The sequence below is a fragment of the Capsella rubella genome, unplaced genomic scaffold (genome assembly GCF_000375325.1).
Source record: "Capsella rubella cultivar Monte Gargano unplaced genomic scaffold, Caprub1_0 scaffold_7, whole genome shotgun sequence".
Classification (NCBI taxonomy): Eukaryota; Viridiplantae; Streptophyta; class Magnoliopsida; order Brassicales; family Brassicaceae; genus Capsella; species Capsella rubella.
Window position 1 is genome coordinate 1,225,920 of NW_006238917.1, and position 18,642 is coordinate 1,244,561.

Below are 18,642 nucleotides of genomic sequence, written 5' to 3' on the forward strand. Positions count from 1 at the left end.
GCGGTGCCTTTCTAAGGTAGCACATGACTTGGTATGAGTGCATACAGATCTTTTAGGAAATAAGAAAAAAAAAAAAGCGTGTTTTGAGATTTGACTTTGGAAATTAAAAATTACATAAGCAAAATACATTAGATAACAGAGACTGGTAAAGTAGATCTTGATCTATGATTAAATTCTATGTTCCCTCATACGTAAAATAGTTTAAATAAGCAGGTTGACTTTTAATTTAGATGTATCGCACGAATCACAGAACACATAATTAATTTCTCAAACTAATTGAAACTTAAAAGAGTGTGCTTCTATCTCACGAGATTCCAATTAGCATTACTAAAATTAAATGAAGGTGAAGTCAAACCAAATACTAATGAATCCAAAGTCCAAACCATGAGACATGGTGTCATGCATTCCTAGAAGAGATCACATATATTGGGAAGAGATCACACATGGATCCCGTTACCACTAAGCTCGCTTGTAACATGTGGATATACTGTATATCCTAATGTATTTATACCACATAATATGTATTTATACGCAATGTGTACTTGACATTAACAATTCCTCTCTTCCTCATCTTACGAAACTTGTCTTGAGAATAGCTAATCGATTTTGGAGCCATTAGTGGACTCATCCTTTTTTTTTGGAAATTCAGGAAGTTTCATGCCTTTGTTCGTTTTGTCTCTCCATTATTGATTGTATCATATTGGATGTACATTAAGGTTCTACAAAACATGAACAGTTAAACATTGTAAAATTTACAATTTCTATGACTCACTGACTAATTTGTGAAAACATGAACCGTTGAAATTGATGTATCACAAATAGTTTTTTTCGTTACCAATAATCTCGACAAGAACATTCTCCGTTCTCAAAGCAATGAAACCGAGTTGAGTCCCTTACGGTTATCTTCCTCTTTGTGATCTTCGATATGAATTTAATAGCACTGTGACAATCCACACAAGACCTCAGATTCTTAAACACCTTAATCGCTGTTCCTTCTTGTGTCGATAAAATTGCAAACGCAACAGCAAGTTTCTCGCTATGATGCACAAGATTCTCTTCTTTCTGTTCATCTTCTACATCGTGCAATACAAGACTCGTAGCAGGAACATACCCTTCTTCTTTCATCTTCTTTCTTAATTCACACAAGAACTCAACTATCTGGTTATACATTGGATGCGAAGTATCTGCTGCTATGAATACATGACGCTTCCGTTTTATCTCGGTCCAGCTTGAACCGGGCCTTTTGGTGACTCCGATTTCTTGCATTCTCTTTCTCATTTTCCCTTCTTCCTCCCATTTTCCAGCTGAAGCATAGATATTAGCCATTGTAACATAAGTAACAGGATTTTCGGGTTCTATTTTAAACAGTTCTTGAGCCGCTTCCTCTGCTAGGTCAGTGTTTCCGTAAGTGTTACACCCACCGAGCACGGAAGCCCAAAGATACTTACTCGGTTTCATCGGCATTTCACTAGTGATGCTCTTTAACTGTTCGAATCTTCCAGAACGAGCTAACAGATCAACAAGACAGGTGTAATGATCAGAAGTATGTGATAACCCGTGTTTCTCTGTTATCGAGTGGAAGTATTCGAGTCCTTTTTCGACCAACCCGGCATGCGTACAAGCGGAGAGGACGTTTACAAAGGTTACATGATCAGGTTTCGTGCCAGATTTGAGGAGCAAGTCAAAGTACTTCAAGGCTTCATCAGGTTTCCCATTCTGGGCATACCCACCAATCAAAGACGTCCAAGAAACTAAATCAGGTTTAGGACATCCATCAACAACATGTTTTGCACTTTCGATGTTTCCACATTTCGTGTACATGTCTACCAAAGAGCTTGATGCAAAAGAGTAGGGATCAAACCCAATTCTTGTCATGTATCCATGAACTTGCTTCCCTAGATCTTCTTTAGTGAGATCAGCACAAGCATTCAAAATCCCAGCAAAAGTGTACTCATTAGGTCGTTCACAAGAACCTATCAACTCAGAAAACAAAGAAAACCCTTCTCGCCATCTACGGGACTTGAAATACCTATCTATCATCGATGTCCACGAGACAACATCTTTGACAAGAATCTTATCAAAGATGTTTCTTGCTTCATCAATACAGCCACATTTTCCATACATATCTATCAACGAACTCCAAAGCACCTCATCTGAATCCAATCCAGCTCGAACGATATGCCCATGAATTTCTTTCCCTCTACGTATACATGGAATTGCTGCAGCAGCAGCTACCGCACTAGAAACTGTAAAAATATTGGGTCTCGAATTTGGTACCCGTTGCATCAAACTATACAACACCAATGCCTCTTCAGGCTGATCCTTCTTAACATATCCTGCAACCATAGCCGTCCACGAATAACTATCTCTTTGAGGCATTTCATCAAACAGCTTCCTTGCTTCATCAACCAACCCAACTTCCGCATACCCATTAACCATTAAATTCCACGAACACACATCTCTCTTCGGCATATCGTCGAACACCTTCCGTGCATCAACCAAGCTACCACACTTTGCGTACATACCCAAAAGACGGTTCCATATAACGATCCCAGGCACAAACCCAGAAGTCCTAATGTGTTCATGAACCTTCTTACCTTCTTCAAGCGCGCGTGTTTGACTACAAACTTGAATGAGATTACAATAAGTAGAAGCAGGTGGCTTCTTTGCTCGACACAGAATTTGAACAGCTTCTCCCAAAAGCTTCTGTCCGCATAAAACATCAATGGCTTCACCAAATTTATTAGCTCTACATAATCGCTCCACAACACCAACATCCTCATTGTTCGAATTGAAGAACTTTTTATCCGAAAACCTCTTCTGTGATGCGAGAGCAGAGGACAGGTTTCTTTTGAATATCAATCCATGAAAAGCTCTTAGGTTTCTCCCATTTGAACGATTCATCTTTACCAAAATGAAAAGTTTTCAAATTCAAAGATCTCGCCGCCGGGCAACATTTAAGAGATCCTCCGATTGTTTTTATCTTACGAAACCTTCTATTTGACTTAGAAGTTCTGAAATCTTTCAAAAATCAAAATGGAAAACAAAAACCTCCGATGCCGGGAATCGAACCCGGGTCTCCTGGGTGAAAGCCAGATATCCTAACCGCTGGACGACATCGGATGTGTTGTTAAACCTATTAAAATTAGATATATAATATAAGTTTTGTTCCTAGAATCAATTTGTTTTTTAGTTTTTGTTTTGTTGAAAGATAAAATGGAATCATTCCTTGTTTTGTCACGAGAAAACAGCATCTTATTCAATGATTTATTCACCTTTACAAGATAAACTTAAGACCATCCAACACATTCAACCTTTTTAGTTGTAGAGAATGAAAGAATCTTTGAAACTACTACATATAAGAAGCGTCTATTGTTTTGCCAAATTACCAATAAACTATAACTTTATAAGTTGATTAAAAAATGTGATTGGATGTTTGTCTATAAAAGTTAATCAAAAGAGCTTTTAGGTAGAAACCCATAACCTCTTTTCCATTGGACAATAACTCAATAAAGTGTTTCTTTTTCAAGTAAAAGTCGAGTTATGGGATTCAAAGTTGGACCATATTTTGGTTATGTCTGAATTCTTGCCACTACATTTTGGTTATATTTGGATGTTCGTGTATATATATATTATCTCTATTAGTGACGACAACTATTTCGAAATACGAAAACTTTGAAAAGTTGGAATGAAATGAAAATGTCTTACTTACTTATCAACCAAAGATTATCATTGGATTCTCGCAGATAGAAACGATTAACCTTATCCTCAAATTTCGATTAGACAGAGCAAAAGCTATTCTTTGTAAGAGCTTTGTAAGGGAAAAAAAAAACTAATAATACAAAAAGGTAAGGGATACGTGTCGTGAACCCACCACTCACCACCACAAGAGAGAATCTGATTTTGATCAATCAACGGTATCAAAATCTCGACGTCTTTATTTTACAACTCGAAACGTTTCAGTTCCTATCCTTCAAAGAACAACGATGCCAATGAAAAGAAAAAAAAGAAAAAAAAAACAAGTTTAGTTGGATACGTGTCATGGTATAGTTGGGTTACAGTTAGCCGTTTCTTTTTGTCCGTCCGTTTAGATTCTCTTGTCGTCGTCTTTATTGTTTTTTTTTTTTATAGGTCTTTAGACATTTTTACATGCTACGGTGTTTCGGAATATTATCAATGTATTATTTTCTTATGTTAAAAAGGAATCAAATGTTATTTCGAAAACTTTGAATTCTATTTTAAAAAATTTGACAAACAAAAAAAAAGCGACGAATAAAGTTGCTTTACTTCGTGGGATCTTTTACATTGGATTATGCGAAAAGATCCTTTTTGCTCATTGCTAGTGAAATAACTTGGCAATAAATAATGGTGCTACATACACTATTATTCATGTGTATATAATGGTAATAATTTAATATTATATGGTTGTAGTAGTACAAACTAAAAAAAAAGTAGGTATTTGTATGTGTCGTACGCCTTAAAAAACAGTATTGCATGATTTGTTCGATCGATTATCAAACGAGTGGTTCCGTTCGGTTAAACCGAGATAAAAAAATTAGTGCACACACATGTATGTTCATCTGTTTGTATTTCTTACACTTTTTGATTCATATCCAAGTTAAAAATCTTGTATTCATATTCAATTTTTATCAGTGCAATTTGGCTTTTACACTAATAACTTAGCAAAACAAAAGTAAAACTAACAAATGATATTCTAATTGTTAAATTAAGGATTAAAAAAAAAATTAATATGATGTATAAGCAAAATTGAAAAAGTAGAAAAAATTAATATATTTTTTTTCTAGTGAATCCTACTAATAAATTTGATCTTTCTTAAGCTATAGAAAAAAATTTGTAGTTTATTTTTTTTGACGTCATCCTCCGGCTATTGATCTGATATTTTTCCATTTTTATTTTTGGTTTTTACGATATATTCCTTTTTCTATTATCTAAAATAAAACAGTATATTTTAAGTGGGATTTTGAACAGCCTGAACCACTGGTTATGCATAAAACAGTGGTTGTGTACTGTACATTCTGCACAATCCCAATTCTTTTTTCTAATATGGAAATTAATAAATACAGGATAATAGGAATATGAGAATCTTGAAATATAAACAAAAAAAATAACAAGTTTCCCGAAAACTCAAAAATAGTTTATTCTTATAATTAGCCGAATAAAAAGGAAAAAAATCCTTAAAAGAAAGAATAAAAATATACAAGTGAGAGTGTAACGATTCGCCGCGTGTGTACGGGCATCACAAAAAGATTCTTTGTTCCATTTAAAGATAAATCTAATTTATCATTTTACGAAAACGCCCTCGTATCTCCACTTATTTACAGCGGCTACGGCTCACCGCGTCCTTCATCTTCTTCCCCTAATCCCTTTTTTTTTTGTTTCTTCTCATCCATCTCATTTCTTCTTCTTCTTCTTCACCTTCTTGTCCTTCGTCTATATATACGTGTCTTTAAGCTTCTCTTTGTCTTTATCTTTTCCGTTTGTTGTTTCGATGGTTCAAACAGAAACAGATCAAAGGATGGGTCTTAATCTGAATTTGTCTATCTACTCTTTACCAAAACCCTTATCCCAATTCCTCGATGAAGTGTCGAGGATCAAAGACAATCATTTGAAACTGTCTGAAATCGATGGTTATGTCGGGAGATTAGAGGAAGAGAGGAAAAAAATCGATGTTTTTAAACGAGAACTCCCTTTATGCATGCTCTTATTGAACGAAGGTATCTTAAATATCTCTCCTTTTTATTTTTCTCCTATGGGTTCTCAAATCGAATTGTGCTTTGTGATTCTGAAGAGATTGTTTTGTTACTCTCTCTCTCTGTGTTTAGCGATTGGGGCGTTGCAGGAAGAGGCTAGAAAAGGTTCATCAGTGATGGCATCAAATGGGAAATTCAATGATGGTGAAGGGGCAAAACTGGAAACTGATAAGAAGAGCTGGATGAGCTCTGCCCAGTTATGGATCTCTAACCCTAATTCCCAATTCCAATCGGTAATTATAATCCACAATTCAATTCAAAGATGAATCCTTTTTGTGTGTGTTGTGTCTGTGAATACCCAATTCATCATGTTTTGTTTTATAACAGAGAAACGAAGAAGATGATCGGTGTGTGACTCAGAACCCATTTCAGAACTGTAATCAAGGAGGGGCATTTCTGCCATTTAACCGTCCTCCTCCTCCTCCACCACCACCGGCTCCTCTGTCTCTCATGACTCCAACATCGGACATGATGATGGATTGTAACAGAATTGAGCAGAATCATCATCATCTATTCAACAAACCTTCACAGTTACAGAGTCATCACATACAGAAGAAAGAGCAGAGACGTAGATGGTCACAGGATCTTCACCGTAAATTTGTTGATGCCCTTCATAAGCTTGGAGGGCCACAAGGTTAGTCCTTAACCAAAGAAACAAAAAAGGATCCAACTTTGCTTAAAACTTGATTGATGAGTAATTGTACTGAGATTGTGTTATGTTGTTTTTGTTTTTGTTGTGAGACAGTGGCCACACCAAAGCAGATTAGAGATTTGATGAAAGTTGATGGTTTAACCAATGATGAAGTCAAGAGCCATTTACAAGTAAAAAGTTCTCATCTTTTAGAGTAGCTTAAACTTTGATGTGTGAATGAATGAATGATTTTGACAGTGAGGTGAAATGTTATTGCAGAAATATAGAATGCATATCCGCAAGCACCCGCTGCATCCGTCAAAGACTTTGTCATCCTCGGATCAAGCCGGTGTGTTAGAGAGAGAAACACAGAGCTTAATAAGTTTGTCAAGGTCGGATTCTCCACAAAGCCCACTTGTTGCAAGAGGGTTGTTCAGTAGTAATAATGGTGGCCATAGCTCAGAGGAAGCAGAGGAAGAAGACGATGAGGAGGAGGAAGAAGAGAAATCTGATGGACGTAGCTGTAGAAATGAATCAAAGAAGAAGAGACAAGTGTTGGATCTTGAGCTTTGAAACTATGCATAGTGATGGATATAAAATCTTTACCAACTTATGTTATATATGCTCAGCTCAAAAGAACTTGAGTTTGTTCGGGAGTTTTTGTAGATGTAAACATGAGAGTGGGAATAAGCAGAGGATTTTGAGCAAAAAAAAAATAGGTTTTTTTTTGCCAGAGGAATTAGAATAGCAAAGAAAGAGTGATCAGAATCCTCAGGTTTGTGTTCTTTTTTTGTTTTGTTTTGTTTTACTTCATAAGAAAGGTAATCAAAGATTTTGTCATATGATTAGTTTTACCAACTCAGTAAATCGAAGTTCATAGTTAATTACTTTTTTACCTTGGAAAACAGAGATGAAGAAAGTCACAATCTTTGTCTTCTTTGTAAGGCATCGTTTTCTTTCTATCTACCTACTCTGAAAATAATAAGAAGGTGGAGAATTAAATAAGAATCTTTTATTGCATAAAAATCGTACGAAAAGATAAGATTTTTTCTCTTAAAAACGACAAGATAACGAATTTTTTCACTATTGAAAATTTTATATTTATATGCAGAAAAAAAAAAAAAAATCAACTCACTGGTTTGATGTAGTTTAATTCCACGAGATTTGCATGGTTTGTGTAATAATAGCTTCTTGCGCCATGTACAAAGAGCCCATATAGGGTAGATATTATTTTATTTTCGAAATAGTGATCTTTAAATTTTGATTCACTTTAATTAGTCTAATAGCTTTTCACCATTAGGCTTAAGGGACTATGTTATGAAAACATTTAAGCGATGTTCAAAGACTTTTTAACGCAAAATACTTTTTGACTTCGAAGAATTCGTTTGTTGACGCAACCATAAATCGTTAGGGTTCATGTTCTTTATTCGTAAAATATCTTATAAGCTACTTAGCTATATCAAGCAAAAAGAAACTATTATAGTTTGATAGTTGTATATATTGTATGTATGAATTACAACCAATTTAGCTTTGATTTTGGTTTAATTTCTAACCACAACCGGTTTAGCTACGCCGAATATTTTTGACTACAATCAGGTGGTCACTTGTCTGGGCCTCACGGGCCACATCTCCCACACCTTCATAAAAAAATTCATACTTTTTTTTATTTGGGGTTAATTTACAAACGCTTTCCGAATCTAGGCCTGGGCGTTCGGATATCGGATCGGGTTCGGTTCGGATTTTTCGGTTTTCGGATTTTTTGGATATTGATTCTAATATCCATTCGGATATTTATAAAATTCGGTTTGGTTTTGGTTTGGATATTTCGGATTTCGGTTCGGTTTGGATATAATTGTGATAATTAAATTTTAACCAAAATTTATTGGATTCGGTTTTATTCGGATATTTTTAAATCCAATTATTCTCAAATAATCCATGCTATCCAAGTATATATAAAAAATAGAAATGAGGTAAATGACAAGTTCAAAGAACCAACTAACATAATACCATACCAATATATAAAAGTGAAGCATAAAACTGTGTCGATGCATAAGAGCTTTAAATAAACCAAACTAAACCATAAATTCCTAATGAAAAAGTAGCAAAATTCAGTAACATCCTAAAATCAATTAAAAATAACTTTTAATCCGATATGCGGTAAACGTATATATCATAAAGATATTAAAGTATATATTATAAGTTCGGTTATATATGGATATCTATTGGATATCGGTTCGGATCGGGTTTAATCCGATATCCAAAAATAATGAAAGCTAACAACCGATCGGTTATTTTTCCAATCTCGGTTCGGTTTTAATCCAATTTTTTCGGTTCGGTTCGGTTCGGATTTTCGGATTCGGATTTTATGCCCAGGCCTATCCGAATCTAAAGGCTCGGCGACATTGAAGGGTTTAAGCAATCACCGGAGCTCTTACGCCGTGAGCTAAGAACAGACCTTTTTCTGTCAGCTTCTTTCAAGTCTCCAAGACTCCAATTATTAGACAACCATGAGAGAAATCGTTACGATTCAAGTTGGTGAATTCGCAAACTTCGTCGGCTCCCACTTTTGGAATTTCCAGGTTTGAAGCAAAACCTCCCAATGATCTCCTCAGCTCAGATTCCGATTAATTTAGATTCTGGGTTTTGTTTTGTCTTTAATTTTCACTACAAAAGCCTTGATCTTTTTGTTTTTCCTAAAGTTGAAGACTTTTTGCTTGAAATGTAGGATGAGCTGCTTGGACTGGCGAGTGACCCAGAAAGCGATCCAATCTTTCGAAACCATAACCTCAACATGGACGTTCTCTACCGCTCCGGTGAGACTCTGCAGGTGAGATATTGAAATTTTCGTTGACTGTGATCAATCTCACTTGTTTTTGTATATCTCAACATTTCATTTGTTTGGTGGAAATTTAAACCAGGGGGTTGCTACTTACACTCCTCGTCTGGTTTCAGTCAACTTAAAAGGTATTAATCTTAGCTTGAGAATTTCATGTGTTTTCAGTTTCAAACTAGCTTGAGTTAAGATATATGAGTATAACATTAGGATACAGAATTTAGTTTTCTCTGTTTCATGATTACTGTATTCTATTGAACGAATTTAGGACAAGAAAGTGTCTGGTTTTGATATATACTAGAAATAATTGTTATATGTTAACATCTTAAAGCTTTTCGCTTTTCTAGGGTCACTAGGCACCATGAGCTCACGTGGTACCCTCTACAACGAAGGTTCTTCATCAAGATCAGACTCTTCAACAACCTGGTCAGAATTGCTATAAAGTTTCTGCGTTGGTAGATATTTCCTGTACATGGTTTAGGGGAATTGAATCTTAGAGAATACTTAATTGAGTTAGAGTAAAAAGGCTTGTTCTTTCACTAGGGTGATATGATCGAATCTCCAAGTTCGCATTAGTTTAATATCCGTTATGTGTCTTGTAGGTTTGGAGATGTTGATACTCAGAGATCTGAACCTCGAAAGAGGAACTTGTTTCTGCAAAGTTTGTATGAGGAAGAACCTAAAGAGGGGAAAGAAATTGAGGACAAAGATATTGTTGGATGCTTAGATGAGGGAGTTGACTGCTGGACTGACTTCTCCAAATCCCATTATCATCCTCAAAGTCTATACGAGTTGAATGGATTATGGATGGACCCTCAGGATTTCAACAACTACGGAATTGGTAAAGATGTTTTCTCTGAGGCTTCACGGGGAGAGGAAATATGTGACAGACTCCGTTTTTTCGTGGAAGAGTGTGATCATATTCAGGTCAAGCTTGACCCATATCAATTCAATTCTTCTTCAACTTCTTTTACTTTCTAAACAATAATATATATTAATGATTAATACAGGGTATCAAGTTCCTTGTGGATGATTCGGGAGGATTTTCCGCTGTAGCAGCGGATTTCCTCGAGAGCATGGCAGATGAGTACACGAATGTACCTGTATTGTTATATTCCGTAAGGAGTCCAATGTCACAGATGACCCCGAAAAAGACAGTTTCACACAAGCTTCACGATGCGATATCGTTTTCTCGACTCTCATCCTTTTGTAAACTCTTCACTCCAATCGGTTTACCATCCTTGACCGGAAGTATGCAACATCCTAACTCTCATTGACAAATCTTTTGATTTTCTCCCAAGGCAACTACTGATTTGATTTTTTTTGTGTATCTTTTGTGTATTTTTTTTAAAGGTAAGGCGTCAAAGTTTCTTAATCTTGGTGATGAGAAACCTTATCGAAGCAGTGCAGTGTACGCTGCCACTCTACATGCTAGCACAATCCCTTTCCGAATGCGACCCTCTAGCTCAGATTCAAGTGAAGTGTCAAGTTCTATGGATGTTAATACACTTGTACAGCTTTTGACGGGACGTGGAAGACAAAACATAGTGGCGATATTAGAATCTGCAATGCCAGCTCCTCCATTAGCAGGGAAGCAATTAGAGAATACCCTTTTAACGAACTTGCAGGCGTTAACGCCGGAAGTAACTGAAGATATAGAAGACAATCAAGCGGTTGAATCAATGTGTATACTTGGAGCCCTTAGATCAGAAGATAAAGAAGCATCAGTTTCAGAAGTGAAGAATGCGGTTGATGCATCTTACGAGCAGGCAATAACCAAAACAAAACCATTGTTTTGCAGTCTATCTGTTTCACGGTGTCCCCTTCCAGTACCGTTACCGTTTCCTTCTATATTTGGAAACCTTGTTGGGAGAAAAGGTGAGATATTGAGCAGTCCGGTGTCGGATGCGCTGTACAGAGGCTCACTGGATGTTCACTCCATACCCATAGCAGCAAGATGGAGATCCTCGAGTGCGATTTTGCCCTTTTTGGAAAATAGAATGGGGAATTTAGAGAAACTTGGGATCCAATGGGGAGCCATGGGATCAGATGTGGTTAGGACATGGGGATTTGGGAGAGAAGAATTGCAGGAAATGAGGGAGAGTCTGTCAAAAATGGTGTCTGAGCTGAATCCTCAGTTTTTCGAATCTTCTGATTCAGATTAGAGTTTTAACTTATGTCTTAATACAAATCTGTTGTATCATCATCTCTAAAGTTTTTTTTTTTTGTTGGTTTATAACTTTCTGGCCAAACTCGTTTATTGCTATAAACAATTCTTTTCTTTTTCTTCTTGCTGTGTCTGCGATATTATATTTTGAATTTATTTATGTACTTCATGTAAGCAGCTTGAGCGAAATTCAAGCAATTGCGGCGAGTTGAAATTGGAAGCATAGGAGACAAGCAATGTCAAACCAGAATAAACAGATATCAACCCCAAAAGTATCAACATTTACTTCTTTTGATCAATTTGAAACATTGCTACTTTTCCAATTTTTCCTTCCTGTCTACTTCTTTTGTGCACTATAGAGTTAGAAACAACTACTATCATCTGCTACATCCAAGATATGGCCACACTCTCTATCCATGGCTTAAGGGATCAGTAACCTGATGCACCTTACGAGCTTCCGCACTTGAGTACTGCCCCACGGCTCTGGCATGAGGAATTGATTGCTTCCCCGATGCAAGCGCATTCACATTCTCAACTAAATACTGTCTCGGGAGCCTCCCGACCACATTACCTTCCTCGTTCCCTTCTCTATCTAGAAAGGCGAAATGAGGAATACCCTCAACACCAAACTCATCCAACTCTTGCTCCCATTTCGTATTGTCGACATTAAGCATTACAAAGTTAACTTTGTCCCTGCAAACCACAATACCACAAGTCAACCTGACATTAACACACACAAAAAAGACTTTGACTTTCACCTAGAAAATGTCAGATTAGTGTCTAAAAGCCTACAATATATTCCGTTAATGACTAAACTAACAGGAGAGTAATGGTTTGCTACTGTAACTAGAATCTTTAAAGCTCTAGCTTTTTCATTACCAACTATATTTATAGCCAATCAAATCCTAAATAAGTTCCTTAATCCATTAAACAAACACAGGATTAGGTTTCTTCTACAACAACAATAATCTTCAAAGCTCTAGGTTCTACATAGCTAAATCCATTCCAAGAAAAGATAGTGTTGCTTCTACAACTAGAATCTTCAAAGATCTAGCATGCTCATTGTGATGAAAAAGCACATAAAAGACCATTACTTGTATTGCTGCTCGATTTTGTAAACATCAGGGGCTAGTTCTCGACAAACCTCACACCAATCTGCATAGAACTCTACCACTGTCGGCTTCCCATTTGACAAAGCCTAACAATATCCATTTCACAAAAACCATTAAGCAATCGTAAACAATCATTTTAAGAGATAAAAAAAACACAGAGCAAAGAATCCAAAACAAAAAAACCTCCTCGTAAGGCAACGCTGAAGCGGTTAAATCCTTCAAAGAAATCCCAAAATCGAGCCTTGTCGATACAAATAAGGACAAGGCCGCGATTACAGTAACAGCCGCGACTCTTCGATTGATATCCTTATTGGGAGTTTCAGGGAACCCCGAAGAAGAAGAAGATGATTCTACTTCCTTCGGCGCAGCTGAGTTTTCACCATTATCTACGACCAATTTCTCCTGAAATAGGAAAAAGCTTAGACCTTTAGCTAATTCGCCGTCGACCCATTTGAAAATGAAAACAAAAAAATCGAAAATTGAACCTGCGGTTCGGAAGATTCTGGGTTTGGTTGGCAACGAACAGCACGAAATCGTGGAGCTCCCGTTTGGGTGAAGAATAAAGGTTGATGATGTCGAGGACTGAGATTGAATCCATGACTAGATGGAAGATTTAGAGAAAAGACTAAGCGAGCCATCGTCGAGAGAGAGAGATGGATAGATCAAAACTGTTGAATATCAGAATACAAAAGTATTCATCAGATCGTTATTATCGTAGTATAGCTTCTTCGTCCAGCTAAGCTATTAGAACCACACATTAATAAAGTGTAACTTATTTCGCGGACAAAATAAAATGATCTAAAATTTGACTAATGGTCTCACTCAGTGAATTAAACGTAAATTCACACTGAAAAATTATGTCTGATTAAAAACTTAGCTGTAAGGAAAAAAATAATTACGCACCAGCAAAGAAAGAGGAAATATCATATAGTTTCCTTTTTTGTTAATATTTAGGCAAAATAAAATGGAAATTAATCACAAGATCGGTGCAAGTTAGCGAGACCTTACCTAATTAAGATAACATATGCGTTTTTTACTATTAAAGTAATAACAAATAAATTTCTGGGGATATCTTTTGTTTTTTTTGGGTTTCCATTTTTTCGCTCAAGTCCGCCAAAAAGCGAAGAGAGGGTTTTGCGACAAACTGCTCCCAGCAAATTTGTCATTTTTTGTTTTTTCTAATTTCAAATTCACCCACGAATCACGCCATGGTTGAAGAAGCAGCTTCGGCATCGGAAGCTTCCGTGACGGAGGCTGTACCAACCCTAACCGAGCCTGTGATCCAAACCCTAGAACCCAACCAAGCCTCAATCGAAGCCACCGTTGAATCGGCTGTTCAGGGAGGCACTGAGTCCACCTGTAACAACAACAACAACAACGCCGCCGATAGTGCTGCCACTGATGTTTGTGATGTGGAGCGCGAGAAGACGATTGAGTTCGCCGATGAGTTGACGGAGAAAGGCTCTGTGTTTTTGAAAGAGCAAGATTTCGGTGAAGCCGTCGATTGCTTCAGCCGTGCCCTTGAGATCAGGTATCGTTTTGCATTCTCACGAATTTGTTGGGGAGAAACTCAATCCAGGGTTTAGGGTTTCGTATGTTTCCGATTCACATCTGAGATTTTCAGTCTAGTTTTTGGCTAGAACGATCTAATCATGGTTCTGGGTTTCTAGTCAGGTTTCAATTGTGTATCTCCGGGACTGAGTTTTCTAAAATTTGCTCTTCTTAGGATTTAGGATCTAATGATACTTTGGTGCGTTTGTTGGTTTGTTTTAGGGTTGAACACTATGGTGAACTTGATGCTGAGTGTGTGAACGCATACTATCGCTATGGATCAGCTCTTCTGGAAAAGGCTCAAGCTGAAGCTGATCCCCTTGGCAACGTGCCTAAGAAAGAAGGTGAAGTTCAGCAAGAGTCCAGCAGTAAAGATGATTCTGTGAAGAACACTGTGAATGGTGAATCGTTGGCCGCATCTGTTGTCTCAAGTAACCCGGAGAGACAAGGGAGTTCAAGTGGGCAAGAAGGTAATGAAAATTGTCCTCGTTTAACCTTATGAGATGCGACTGCTTCTTTGTTTCTTGATGTTATATAGACTGATTGTGGATGTAAAAGTTTCTGACCTTCGCCTGTCACTCTTTCTCCCTCATGCATAGGTGCTGGTGGTATAGAGCAAGGAGAGGATGGTGAAAATTGTCATGATGATGACCTATCCGATGCTGATGGTGATGAAGATGATTCTGATTTGGATATGGCCTGGAAAATGCTGGATATTGCAAGGGCTATTACTGACAAACAGTCTGCTGATACAATGGTAAAAGTGGATATACTCTGTGCGCTTGCTGAAATTTCCTTGGAGAGAGGTATACCTTATATCTTTCTTGTATCACCTTTGTTATGCTCCATTTCCTCCTTTCAGTTTTCTCTATTACGATTTTGAGTTGTTTGTTTATTATGCAGAGGACATTGAGTCTTCCCTGAGTGACTACAAGAAAGCATTGTCCATCTTAGAGCGTCTGGTTGAACCTGACAGTCGACACACAGCCGAATTGTATCCTTTTGATTTCTTAAATTGTATCTCATTTTTCATTTCTGTCAGTTGAGTTCTTGGGTTAAATAAACTTAACTTAAACGTTTCAGAAACTTCCGTATTTGCATTTGTCTAGAGACTGGATGTCAGCCAAAAGAAGCAATGCCATACTGTCAGAAGGCTATGTTAATTTGCAAAGCACGGATGGAGAGGCTCAGTAACGAGATCAAAGGTGCATCTGGATCAGCAACTTCCTCAACCGTCTCTGAAATAGATGAAGGCATCCAACAGTCATCCAATGTTCCCTACATTGATAAATCTACTTCAGACAAAGAAGCTGAGATCGAAGTCATGGCTGGTCTCGCTGAAGATCTAGAAAAGAAGGCAAGTTAACTTAACTAAATCATCATTTCATTAGAAAAAAAAACTTCCAAACCCATACTAATGTCCAACATTTGTTTTCTGTAGCTTGAGGATTTGAAACAACAAGCAGAGAACCCAAAGCAAGTTCTTGCTGAGCTAATGGGGATGGTATCGGCTAAGGCTAGTGAAAAGGCTAGTGAAGAGGCTGTTCCTGCTGCTGCTGAAATGAGCTCTTCTAGGATGGGAACTGCGAATACCAATTTCGGGAAAGATTTAGAGTCACCTACGGTCTCAACTGCTCACACCGGTGCGGCAGCAGGAGGAGGAGCATCATCAGGTGTAACTCATTTGGGTGTAGTTGGAAGAGGAGTGAAAAGAGTTCTGATGAATGCAACCTCCATAGAATCAAGTGCATCAAAGAAACCAGCTACTGGGCCATCAGACAAAGCAGATGGAAACTCTTCTTGAAGGTGAAGGAAAAGGTATAGAAATTTCTAGTACTACTGAAGTTTTAATCGAAGAAATCTGAGAAAAAAACATTAGGGAATCCTCCTCATGAATGTTTTTCCAATACTAGATTTTCAAGTTCTTTCACTGTAATGGGGTCCGTACTTGCCAACTTTTTTAATCGCTGGAGAGCTTTGGTTTCCTTACTTCTTGTTACGGAATCTTATTGGCACAATATCTGATAATCATCTGCTGAGGTGTGTATGTGTCACTTCACTTCACTGGATTAGGCATTTGTTTATTTTTAGGGTATCAATCAAATAATTTTATAATAATAATTAACGGATAAGAGGATATCCTTTCGTTCTTAATAAAGTGTGTTACTTGTAGAACTAAAATCCAAAATTTTATATGATTAGTTGAAAATTTCGCTTATGTATTTTGGAGATACGATGAGCTGTATATGAAATGGAGACCCTTTGGGAAAGCCACGTGTCAATTCTGTCAGTGTCACCAGCGAAGCCTACGTGGCGAGCAGCTCTAGCCTCGAGATATATCGCAATAGAAGTTATAGTAACTAAAAATACATTTTATGATTTAATTAACAAAATAATCACATTTGAAAATTTCAAAGAATAGCCAGCGAATTTGTTTTGTGATTGGTTTATAAATACTCTGCTGTCTGAGAGAGAGACATTACTACATTCACAATTCACAAAAAAAAAATTAAACTTACAAAAATGGGAAGGGTTGAGTATTTGGCCATGAAGACTTCAGATGAGACGACGGCGAACCTGATCAATTCCGATCTGGACGAGTTCGTTGCCGCTACAAAGAAGCTCGTGAAAGACGTAGGGATGCTCGGCGGGTTAGGCTTTGGCACGTCTTTCCTCCAATGGGCCGCTTCATTCTCCGCCATGTGAGCCAAAAAGACCAAACCAATTGTAACTTCTTATTTTTTTGTTTGGTTGTTACATTGTGATGATGATTCATATCTGTTTGTTTTGACAGTTATCTCTTGATATTGGATCGGACCAATTGGAGAACCAAAATGTTGACTACCCTTTTAGTGCCATACATCTTTTTCACACTTCCTTCGGTTATCTTCCAATTCTTTAGGTATAATCAAAAACAACTCTTCAAAAATGATCATATGGACTTCTTTTGAAAATGTAATCAATAGTATATTTCATTTTACAGCGGAGATTTTGGGAAATGGATTGCTCTCATCGCGATCACTATAAGACTTTTCTTCCCTAAACAGTTTCCAGGTCAGATTACTAGACCCTAGTTTTGAGTTCCAACTGTATAATCACGAAACTTTGATCTTAGAACTTTGTTTATTTTAAAACATATAGATTGGCTAGAGATTCCTGCAGCATTGATTCTTCTTCTAGTGGTTGCACCGAGCCTCATAGCTGGGACACTAAGGGAAAGTTGGGTTGGGGCAGTAATATGTCTTGTAATAGCATGTTACCTTTTCCATGAACACATTAAAGCTTCAGGTGGATTCAAAAAGTCTTTTACCGAGAAGCATGGAATCTCCAATACCCTTGGGATCGTTGCCCTCCTCGTTTACCCAATTTGGACCATATTTCTTCACATCTTCTAATTAAGCCACCCTCCAACCCCATTGGCAATTGTAGTCTTGAGTGTTCTTATTCAACGTTTGATTTGTCTAATTTCTTTATTAGAAGCATTTGTGTTTGAGAAAGTCTTGCATTTATTTTTATATAAGAAGTTTCAGTTGAGCTGACTTGTAAGATTTTTTATTTTATTTTTCTATCTTGTAAATGTGATGCCTTGTAAGATATATGAGTTTGTATATTGGTTTGTGTGCTGAATGAGATCTTTATTTTTCTAGTCTACTATTTTTCAGTCATCTCCTTACAATGAACTACGTGCCGTTGTTCATATCCAAAAGTGTAATGCACGACGTTTTAATACCGTAAATTGTTCTACTAGAATCAATCCCAGATGCAGAATCTTTGATGACAAACAATAAGTAGCCATGTGGCATAAGACGGAACTTGATAATACTTTTACACTTCAAATCTCACAAAAGAGACAAATCAGAGAGGAGTAATCCTTTCCTTCTTTGATGACAAAGAACACTCCAACTTTTTACAGTCTAGTTGCTCCTTAGAGTTTAATAATTTGAGGAACATATATGATGTTAGGTTTCAGAATTCCCCAACGACAAACAAAAATCGTTTAGCTTCTCTCACTCACAAGTCCCAACTGATCAGAAACTAGAGCACGTCACTCTGTCTCACTAGCACATCGCTAGAACAACATAGCTCCCTTACTTTATACTTCCGAAACTTCTCATTTGCAAACACTTTAAGTGAATTAGAGGCTTCTCTTCATATCCACGTCATCAGTCTTTTGTTAGACTGAAGCACTAGACCAACCATATCACATGAACATGGATTCACATATTAGGGTTTTGGAATACTGGATTTGGGAGCTAAGACTCCTAAGGATGTCTCAAGCTCCAAGGAATGTGGTATGCGCAACTTGAGTAATAAATAAAACATAGATTATCTATAGAATCTGTTTGTTTTCTTTTTCTGTAAATGTTATGATTAAAAGAATATTGATACCAGTCCGTAGCACATGTGGAACTCCATTAGCCATTAGGTAACACTTTATGGTTTAGCTGTTGCACTTTTGGCTTTAATCACAAACTAATTATTGCAATGAAAAGAGACTAATTATTACGGATTAAGATATCATATTTGTAGATCTGGATAATTGCTTGGTAAGAGCAAGATGATTTCTGGTTAAGAAG

The 18,642-nt window shown here is 37.1% G+C and overlaps 6 protein-coding genes and 1 non-coding gene across 7 annotated transcripts; 4 read left to right on the plus strand and 3 right to left on the minus strand.

Moving 5' to 3' along the window:
• Window positions 1-691: 691 nt before the first annotated feature.
• Window positions 692-2,947, minus strand: LOC17878595 (pentatricopeptide repeat-containing protein At4g37170). The gene has a single exon (XM_006283182.2). It carries the CDS (start codon window positions 2,902-2,904, stop codon window positions 832-834), a length of 2,073 nt encoding a protein of 690 aa, XP_006283244.1. The 5' UTR covers window positions 2,905-2,947; the 3' UTR covers window positions 692-831.
• Window positions 2,948-3,051: 104 nt separating this feature from the next.
• TRNAE-UUC lies at window positions 3,052-3,123 on the minus strand. The gene has a single exon. It is a non-coding gene; the product is annotated as a tRNA-Glu (tRNA).
• A 2,267-nt stretch (window positions 3,124-5,390) lies between these two features.
• On the plus strand, window positions 5,391-7,286 carry LOC17878023 (transcription factor HHO5). The gene is made up of 5 exons (XM_006283778.2): window positions 5,391-5,735; window positions 5,844-6,004; window positions 6,099-6,405; window positions 6,517-6,593; window positions 6,682-7,286. Exons 1-5 carry the CDS (start codon window positions 5,510-5,512, stop codon window positions 6,973-6,975), a joined length of 1,065 nt encoding a protein of 354 aa, XP_006283840.2. The 5' UTR covers window positions 5,391-5,509; the 3' UTR covers window positions 6,976-7,286.
• Window positions 7,287-8,811: 1,525 nt separating this feature from the next.
• LOC17879170 (protein misato homolog 1) lies at window positions 8,812-11,524 on the plus strand. The gene is made up of 7 exons (XM_006283391.2): window positions 8,812-8,981; window positions 9,128-9,229; window positions 9,321-9,366; window positions 9,583-9,661; window positions 9,838-10,162; window positions 10,246-10,486; window positions 10,589-11,524. Exons 1-7 carry the CDS (start codon window positions 8,910-8,912, stop codon window positions 11,398-11,400), a joined length of 1,677 nt encoding a protein of 558 aa, XP_006283453.1. The 5' UTR covers window positions 8,812-8,909; the 3' UTR covers window positions 11,401-11,524.
• Window positions 11,525-11,630: 106 nt separating this feature from the next.
• Window positions 11,631-13,241, minus strand: LOC17878551 (thioredoxin-like protein HCF164, chloroplastic). Its single transcript, XM_006284318.2, has 4 exons — window positions 13,000-13,241; window positions 12,698-12,916; window positions 12,497-12,600; window positions 11,631-12,095 (listed from the first exon to the last, which is right to left on the minus strand). Exons 1-4 carry the CDS (start codon window positions 13,150-13,152, stop codon window positions 11,813-11,815), a joined length of 759 nt encoding a protein of 252 aa, XP_006284380.1. The 5' UTR covers window positions 13,153-13,241; the 3' UTR covers window positions 11,631-11,812.
• A 360-nt stretch (window positions 13,242-13,601) lies between these two features.
• Window positions 13,602-16,134, plus strand: LOC17878712 (protein HGV2). The gene is made up of 6 exons (XM_006282523.2): window positions 13,602-14,045; window positions 14,288-14,535; window positions 14,665-14,871; window positions 14,969-15,059; window positions 15,149-15,422; window positions 15,507-16,134. Exons 1-6 carry the CDS (start codon window positions 13,723-13,725, stop codon window positions 15,867-15,869), a joined length of 1,506 nt encoding a protein of 501 aa, XP_006282585.2. The 5' UTR covers window positions 13,602-13,722; the 3' UTR covers window positions 15,870-16,134.
• A 408-nt stretch (window positions 16,135-16,542) lies between these two features.
• LOC17877902 (cold-regulated 413 plasma membrane protein 4) lies at window positions 16,543-17,714 on the plus strand. The gene is made up of 4 exons (XM_006284481.2): window positions 16,543-16,767; window positions 16,860-16,967; window positions 17,049-17,119; window positions 17,207-17,714. Exons 1-4 carry the CDS (start codon window positions 16,589-16,591, stop codon window positions 17,458-17,460), a joined length of 612 nt encoding a protein of 203 aa, XP_006284543.1. The 5' UTR covers window positions 16,543-16,588; the 3' UTR covers window positions 17,461-17,714.
• Window positions 17,715-18,642: the final 928 nt, after the last annotated feature.